General features: G+C 51.3%; 1 protein-coding gene across 1 annotated transcript in view; it reads right to left on the bottom strand.

Moving 5' to 3' along the window:
* Positions 1-1,280: 1,280 nt before the first annotated feature.
* The window catches only part of SYDE2 (synapse defective Rho GTPase homolog 2), a 253,053-nt gene continuing 244,942 nt past the window's right edge, over positions 1,281-9,391 (bottom strand). The window contains exon 7 of the mRNA XM_069641698.1: positions 1,281-3,762. Coding sequence (XP_069497799.1) covers positions 3,275-3,762 — 488 coding nt within the window. The 3' untranslated portion in view covers positions 1,281-3,274. The remainder of the gene's footprint in view (positions 3,763-9,391) is intronic.

Genomic DNA, 9,391 nt, shown 5'->3' with positions numbered 1-9,391 from the left:
ATTTAAGGTACATGCAAGATAGGGAATAAAAGATTGAGGAGATAAGGGAAAAGGGAAGGAGGCCACGACGAGAGGCTGTAGGATGAGCAAGACCTAGGAGAATAGCAGTGCCCAGGTCAGAGAGTGGAGAAAAGGATGGTAGTGAAGATGAGCAAGGAGAAAGAAATAGATCAATAGAGGATGAAGTGGAAGGAAAGGAGAAATACTAAGATGAACCCTCATTTTCTTTCATGGTGGATCCCATATAATATCCTTATACCCCAAGATCTGTAACATCAGTATGGTCTGCGTTAATGACTGGGTAAAGGGCCATGTGGGTGAACTCTTTCAAAAGGTTTTCAATGATTTTAATTAAAGTATTCCATCCCTTTTTCTCTAGTTATATTTTTCTGGGAGGTTGCAACTGTTCACTCTCCTCTGTGTTGGACTGCTGCTTTCAGTTACCATCACAGAAATTCCGTAGCAACAGCAGATCCTCTTTTTTTATTTTCAAGTACTGCAATGCAAGCAAATAAAAAAATCAAAGAGGAGGCAATTTGTGTCACTGCAGGGAAAATTGACAAAGTGAACAGCCTATTTGACAAAGGACAGGCACTGAAGTAAAAATGTTCCATATACCTAACAGGCCTCAAAAATGAAACTCCTTTGTCATTTGCACACAAGCCGACAATGTCCTGGATAGTGCATTAACATCTCCTTTCTTTTCTCCCTTTCCAAAAATCTATGTGTGCCTGAAGTGGGTAAAAAAAAAAAAAAACAATCTGAAGATGTTGTTGTGGGACATCCTGGGTTTTTGTACAATATAATCTGCATTCGTTTCAGAGAAGACAAATACCAACAACCACATTTTTCCCTTTTGGGAAAAGCAAGATCCAATTTCTAACCACTGGACACAAGGATTATGTATATAGCATGTTGATCTAGAACAGACCAATAGTCGAAGTGGGCGGGGGCGGTTGGGAGTGGTGCTCCTCTACTTTTTAAATTAGGTTTTACTGTTCCTATACTTTTATTTTAAAAAGAAACCATTTTGTAATGGCTACATTTTAAAATAAAAGTGTAGGAAGAAGTTAAAACTTGCACTTCAATACACTAAACATTCCCTTAAACAGCAGTCGCATGTGTTTAGGGGTTTGTATTGTGCGTGGTAGGGAGCATCGTGATTGGTTTTGTGGGGAGCAGGTACAGGACAGTAGGGAACATAGTTCATCTACTTGTTTTTGTACACTTCGACCACTGGAACAGACGCATAACCCAAAAGCATGAATTAACGATACACATAGGCTCGTCGTCTTTGGTTTATTTCTACTTTACAACCTATACATCTCTTGTCAAATTAAAAGATGCAAACTCTATCCATGAGGTGAGGGAAATCCACAGATTACTGTTTAATGAAACAGATACTGCATACAATATTGGCACAAACATTGTGAAATATGAATTACACTATACAAAGTACATTTTGCAGAAAAGTCTCAAAATAGTCGTAACAGGTTTTACAGGTCATGTTTTTCTTTTATGCACGTCAGCTGACCATTACACTGAAAACAAACATTTCAAGAACTGGACCATTTGTGCACTGCATATCCAATGATATACATGTTAAAGCTACTTCAATTACATTTACATGACATGCTTTCACACCCAAAAAGTGTGTAAAACATGCTACAGAGCCATGAACTTTCATTATTTCAGACAACTACTGAAAATAGTTAAAAAATAGATTTTCACTGCATACAAAAATAGACATGCCCAGTTGATTTAGACAAACAATGTTTTAATCCAGCCGAGCCAAAAAACAATACTCTGAGCATCTGCTACACATCACAACAAAATAAGCTACACAGATTATAAACTGAGAACATTACAATGATTTGCAAATTATACATAGCATATACTTTTGACTGCAGTTTTAAATTGATTACTAGTTGCCACTCATTTCCCCTATTCTCACAGTTTTGTTTAGTAATAACTTTACATATTTAACACATTTTGTAGGTATAAAAGTAACAATACAAAAATACATTTTGATGTACCAAATAACGCTCAGGAGTATTTACAAATGTAATGAATATTGAAATGTATTACCATATTGCATATTTAAATTCACTCAAAATATAGTACAACTGATTGTATCCATGATATAGGACACAATTTAGATTACAAAACATTTCTACGTCAGACAGAAATCGCAGTTTCATATGATCACAGGAGGTTTCAGAGAAATGACAGGGTGGCAAATAATCCCGACCCTAAGACCAACGGGAGGTATATGTTTGAGGAAGGGATTTAGGCAATCTCACCCATTAACACAAGGTTTAACAACTAGCTGAGACTGGATGGTGTTAGAAACTACCATAAAACATTCCATCAATAAAGCATTATTCTGCCATAAAAGGGTAGAAGACCTGGGCTTCCTCTACATGCTGGGTGTAAATAGGGGTAATGGCCAAACTGGAGCATGGGAGGCTGAGGAAATTAATCAAGCTTGGTAGAAATTCAAGATTTATGCAGAATTTAATGTGCAGTTAAATATTTCAGAGATGAGGAAAAGGAGATGTTCCTGCATATCAAACATTGGTTTATTCAAAGGGGAATGATTCCAAATAGGCCAACATCATGTTCATATATTATCTCAATTATCAGCAAGCCACAATACTGTGCTAAATAAATACATAGATACAATAATATGGTTAGAAAAATAGGTTTTACAATGGTGTGTGTGTTTAAATAATTAGTGAATAGTGTTAATACATAAAATACATTTATCATACAATTTAAGCTTTTCTTTTGTAAAAACTTTTCTTCAACCTGCTTTTGCATCGCAAAAACAAAGTCAACAATAGACGTCAATTTAACAAATATCCTGCCGTAAAACACTGGCCAAGCAGCAACAGTTCTCCTCATGGAGGAATATCATACACGATTCAAGGTCCCATTAACAAGGCGTTCTATGAATATCCATAACAAGGATCCAATATAGTTGAGGAGAAGCCTTTTTCGATTAGTTCACAGTTTGTAAGTGCATTTTGTATCTCATGACCAACGTACCTTGAAGCACTTATTGCAGCTCAATGTAGCATTTCTTAAAGGTATTTTACATAAGGAGGGTTGAAAAGACAAACACAATGAAAAGTGACATGGAGCAAATGGAATGTCGAGTATATATGGTAATTTATGATGAGTCGTGAATAAGGCAGCAAGCAATGAGAATTCTTGAGAGGAGATGAGTAGATGAGAAGGATGTGTATGTCATGGGGGAACAATAAAAAACTCAATAAGCTACAGTCAATTTATTTTTGTTGAGTTCTTGCTCTAAGCTCCCAATAAGATTATCAATACTTTCTTGCAAATCCTGGAGGTCTACTCTGGGGTCGAGGGTTGAATCCATCTCTTGTATAGTCATAAAAGATTTAAATGAATGCTCTTTGGGTACAGGCTGTGGATGATCGATCACGTTCTCTCCTGCATAGACCTTCATAAATTCTTCTCCATTCTCAACATCTTCTGAGGGGACATCTTCATAGTCTGATTTAGTGAAGTTTTCTCTTGTGTTCAAAAAGTATTTGTCACCACAACTGCTCCAATCTCCTGCATACCGATTACTTGAAGGACTGTCCAGTTTGGCTGGTCTTGGCCTACGAATTGCCATTTCAGAGTTGCTTAAGTCCAACATTTGAGGTCGTTTTTTCCTCCTCAAGTAAGGCTGTTCTTCAGGAGATGTACAGATGTATGTTGGCTCTGTAACTGTTGAATTTTGCACTGAAAGGAAAAAATATATTGACTCATTATATTTCCTAATTAAACACAACATGTATTAGGGCAACATTATATAACAGTAAAACAACCCACCATAGTTAACAGTCGTATGAATTACTGATACAAGCCACTGTCTAAGCACACCATGCATGTACCTAGTGTACCAATAGTGTGGAGTTCTTGCAAGCCACATTCTTAGAAGTAAGTCAATGTATTAGATCATGCATACTGAAAGATAATCAAGTAGACGTATGTCTTGGCCAGATTACATTGAGGATATGCACACAGTACTGAAAACATTATTAGTACGGAAAACATTACTTACCCGTAATAGTATTTCTGTAGGCTTGTAGGTTTTAGAGTTGCATGATTTAATTAGTCCACCATCTAGAGTTTGGTCAGGGATATTGCACTTTTTTTTTACTTTATCTTATGTATGGACAGGGGCATTCCTGTAACGGGAACTGTGTATGACATGTGGCTGATACCCATGTTATTCCAAAGAGGTTATACATCCTGATTTGGTTTGCAGCTTTAAACATGTAAATGGCACTTTGATACTGTATACATTTCACACATATATTGAAAATGTCTATGAACACTCCAATGCTAAGATAGTGCACAACTATGAATTTCCAATTTCACATATTTTAATGTGTTTTTCTATATCCTCTTCACGGCTAGGGTTTGGGCTGAATGCATGAAATTATCGTACATATCAGGCAGCAGAAATACTGTTAATAGATTCACATGCTACAAAGAGATGCTGGGGCCAATTCATAGAATTCGGCGCACAAGTGGCGCACGCGGCTGGCGCACAGTGTGCGCGTGCGGTAGGCTGCGCCAGCCGCGTGCGCCGAAACACATTCAGGCGCACAGCGTATTCATGGATTCCAACATCCACAACCAGCCGTGGCGCAGAGTGGCGCAGCGACCCTGCAGCAGCGTCAGTTACGCCCCCAAGAACGCCCCTTGCGCAGGAAAAAGCCATCAAAATCCCCAATCCAGCGCAAAGGGCAGCAGCAAACGCAGTGCGGGGAGCGTGTATTTCAGGGGTGTGCGGGAGTCCCCACACGCGATAGGCCTGGGTACGTGTATTACAGGGGTGCGCGAGAAAATCTACACGCGATTGGCCTGGGTACGTGGATTTCAGGGGTGCGCGAGAAATTCTACACGCGATTAGCCTGGGTACGTGTATTACAGGGGTGCGCAAGAAAATCTACACGCGATTGGCCTGGGTACGTGGATTTCAGGGGTGCGCGAGAAAATCTACACGCGATTGGCCTGGGTACGTGGATTTCAGGGGTGCGCGAGAAATTCTACACGCGATTGGCCTGGGTACGTGGATTTCAGGGGTGCGCGAGAAATTCTACACGCGATTAGCCTGGGTACGTGTATTACAGGGGTGCGCGAGAAAATCTACACGCGATTGGCCTGGGTACGTGGATTTCAGGGGTGCGCTAGAAATTCTACACGCGATTAGCCTGGGTACGTGTATTACAGGGGTGCGCGAGAAAATCTACACGCGATTGGCCTGGGTACGTGGATTTCAGGGGTGCGCGAGAAATTCTACACGCGATTGGCCTGGGTACGTGTATTACAGGGGTGCGCGAGAAATTCTACACGCGATTAGCCTGGGTACGTGTATTACAGGGGTGCGCGAGAAAATCTACACGCGATTGGGCTGGGTACGTGGATTTCAGGGGTGCGCGAGAAAATCTACACGCGATTGGCCTGGGTACGTGGATTTCAGGGGTGCGCGAGAAATTCTACACGCGATTGGCCTGGGTACGTGGATTTCAGGGGTGCGCGAGAAAATCTACACGCGATTGGCCTGGGTACGTGGATTTCAGGGGTGCGCGAGAAATTCTACACGCGATTGGCCTGGGTACGTGGATTTCAGGGGTGCGCGAGAAATTCTACACGCGATTAGCCTGGGTACGTGTATTACAGGGGTGCGCGAGAAAATCTACACGCGATTGGCCTGGGTACGTGGATTTCAGGGGTGCGCTAGAAATTCTACACGCGATTAGCCTGGGTACGTGTATTACAGGGGTGCGCGAGAAAATCTACACGCGATTGGCCTGGGTACGTGGATTTCAGGGGTGCGCGAGAAATTCTACACGCGATTGGCCTGGGTACGTGTATTACAGGGGTGCGCGAGAAATTCTACACGCGATTAGCCTGGGTACGTGTATTACAGGGGTGCGCGAGAAAATCTACACGCGATTGGCCTGGGTACGTGGATTTCAGGGGTGCGCGAGAACATCTACACGCGATTGGCCTGGGTACGTGGATTTCAGGGGTGCGCGAGAAATTCTACACGCGATTAGCCTGGGTACGTGTATTACAGGGGTGCGCGAGAAAATCTACACGCGATTGGCCTGGGTACGTGGATTTCAGGGGTGCGCGAGAAATTCTACACGCGATTGGCCTGGGTACGTGGATTTCAGGGGTGCGCGAGAAATTCTACACGCGATTGGCCTGGCTACGTGGATTTCAGGGGTGCGCGAGAAATTCTACACGCGATTGGCCTGGGTACGTGGATTTCAGGGGTGCGCGAGAAAATCTACACGCGATTGGCCTGGGTACGTGGATTTCAGGGGTGCGCGAGAAATTCTACACGCGATTGGCCTGGGTACGTGGATTTCAGGGGTGCGCGAGAAATTCTACACGCGATTGGCCTGGGTACGTGGATTTCAGGGGTGCGCGAGAAAATCTACACGCGATTGGCCTGGGTACGTGGATTTCAGGGGTGCGCGAGAAATTCTACACGTGATTAGCCTGGGTACGTGTATTACAGGGGTGCGCGAGAAAATCTACACGCGATTGGCCTGGGTACGTGGATTTCAGGGGTGCGCGAGAAATTCTACACGCGATTGGGCCTGTGCGAGTGGGGCAGTGTATTACGTAGGTGTGCGGGAAGTTGAAGAGGTGAATTGCCAGTGTGGGTCCTCCCAGGTCTCCCCTCTACCCCCTCCACGACCTCTGCAGGCAGCCCACACCACAGGGGACTACCCTGCACCCCTGGTCATGTCCCGCAGGCAGCCCATCCACCATGGGCATGCCCCCCAGCCAAGCCACATGTCCCCTTGCACCCCCACCCCCCAGCAGGCCCCCACTCATGTCCCCCTGCACCCCCACCCCCCAGCAGTGCAGGGGCAGCCTCCACCAGGCCCCCACCCATGTCTCCCACCACCCCCAGTCACCAGCCACCAGGGGCAGCCTCCACCAGGCCCCCACCCATGTCCGACTCATGTCTCCCAGCACCCCCACCCCCCAGCCACCAGGGGCAGCCTCCACCAGGCCCCCACCCATGTCCGACTCATGTCTCCCAGCACCCCCACCCCCCAGCCACCAGGGCCAGCCTCCACCAGGCCCCCACACATCTCACAGCACCACCACCCCCCAGCCACCAGGGGCAGCCTCCACCAGGCCCCCACCCATGTCTGACTCATGTCTCCCACCACCCCCACCCCCCCAGCCACCAGGGGCACCCTCCACCAGGCCCCCACCCATGTCTCCCAGCACACCCACCCCCCAGCCACCAGGGGCAGCCTCCACCAGGCCCCCACCCATGTCCGACTCATGTCTCCCAGCACCCCCACCCCCCCAGCCACCAGGGGCACCCTCCACCTGGCACCCACCCATGTCTCCCAGCACCCCCACCCCCCAGCCACCAGGGGCAGCCTCCACCAGGCCCCCACCCATGTCTCCCAGCACACCCACCCCCCAGCCACCAGGGGCAGCCTCCACCAGGCCCCCACCCATGTCCGACTCATGTCTCCCAGCACCCCCACCCCCCCAGCCACCAGGGGCAGCCTCCACCAGGCCCCCACCCATGTCTCCCAGCACCCCCACCCCCCAGCCACCAGGGGCAGCCTCCACCAGGCCCCCACCCATGTCTCCCAGCACCACCACCCCCCAGCCACCAGGGGCATCCTCCACCAGGCCCCCACCCATGTCTCCCAGCACCCCCACCCCCCAGCCACCAGGGGCAGCCTCCACCAGGCCCCCACCCATGTCTCCCAGCACCACCCCCCCCAGCCACCAGGGGCATCCTCCACCAGGCCCCCACCCATGTCTCCCAGCACCACCACCCCCCAGCCACCAGGGGCAGCCTCCACCAGGCCCCCACCCATGTCTCCCAGCACCCCCACCCCCCAGCCACCAGGGGCAGCCTCCACCAGGCCCCCACCCATGTCTCCCAGCACCACCACCCCCCAGCCACCAGGGGCATCCTCCACCAGGCCCCCACCCATGTCTCCCAGCACCCCCACCCCCCAGCCACCAGGGGCAGCCTCCACCAGGCCCCCACCCATGTCTCCCAGCACCACCACCCCCCAGCCACCAGGGGCATCCTCCACCAGGCCCCCACCCATGTCTCCCAGCACCACCACCCCCCAGCCACCAGGGGCAGCCTCCACCAGGCCCCCACACATGTCTCCCACCACCCCCACCCCCCAGCCACCAGGGGCAGCCTCCACCAGGCCCCCACACATATGTCCCCCTGCACCCCCACCCCCTAGCATCCAGGGGCACCCTCCACCTGGCACCCACCCATGTCTCCCAGCACCCCCACCCCCCAGCCACCAGGGGCAGCCTCCACCAGGCCCCCACCCATGTCTCCCAGCACACCCACCCCCCAGCCACCAGGGGCAGCCTCCACCAGGCCCCCACCCATGTCCGACTCATGTCTCCCAGCACCCCCACCCCCCAGCCACCAGGGGCAGCCTCCACCAGGCCCCCACCCATGTCTCCCAGCACACCCACCCCCCAGCCACCAGGGGCAGCCTCCACCAGGCCCCCACCCATGTCCGACTCATGTCTCCCAGCACCCCCACCCCCCCAGCCACCAGGGGCAGCCTCCACCAGGCCCCCACCCATGTCTCCCAGCACCCCCACCCCCCAGCCACCAGGGGCAGCCTCCACCAGGCCCCCACCCATGTCTCCCAGCACCACCACCCCCCAGCCACCAGGGGCATCCTCCACCAGGCCCCCACCCATGTCTCCCAGCACCCCCACCCCCCAGCCACCAGGGGCAGCCTCCACCAGGCCCCCACCCATGTCTCCCAGCACCACCCCCCCCCAGCCACCAGGGGCATCCTCCACCAGGCCCCCACCCATGTCTCCCAGCACCACCACCCCCCAGCCACCAGGGGCAGCCTCCACCAGGCCCCCACCCATGTCTCCCAGCACACCCACCCCCCAGCCACCAGGGGCAGCCTCCACCAGGCCCCCACCCATGTCCGACTCATGTCTCCCAGCACCCCCACCCCCCCAGCCACCAGGGGCAGCCTCCACCAGGCCCCCACCCATGTCTCCCAGCACCCCCACCCCCCAGCCACCAGGGGCAGCCTCCACCAGGCCCCCACCCATGTCTCCCAGCACCCCCACCCCCCAGCCACCAGGGGCAGCCTCCACCAGGCCCCCACCCATGTCTCCCAGCACACCCACCCCCCAGCCACCAGGGGCAGCCTCCACCAGGCCCCCACCCATGTCTCCCAGCACCCCCACCCCCCAGCCACCAGGGGCAGCCTCCACCAGGCCCCCACCCATGTCTCCCAGCACCCCCACCCCCCAGCCACCAGGGGCAGCCTCCACCAGGCCCCCACCCATGTCCAGGAACAGA

Source organism: Ambystoma mexicanum, chromosome 1q (genome assembly GCF_040938575.1).
Source record: "Ambystoma mexicanum isolate Mex_15411 chromosome 1q, UKY_AmexF1_1, whole genome shotgun sequence".
Classification (NCBI taxonomy): domain Eukaryota; kingdom Metazoa; phylum Chordata; class Amphibia; order Caudata; family Ambystomatidae; genus Ambystoma; species Ambystoma mexicanum.
The sequence above is the reverse complement of the archived record's forward strand: the minus strand, read 5'-3'. Positions and strand labels throughout refer to the sequence as shown.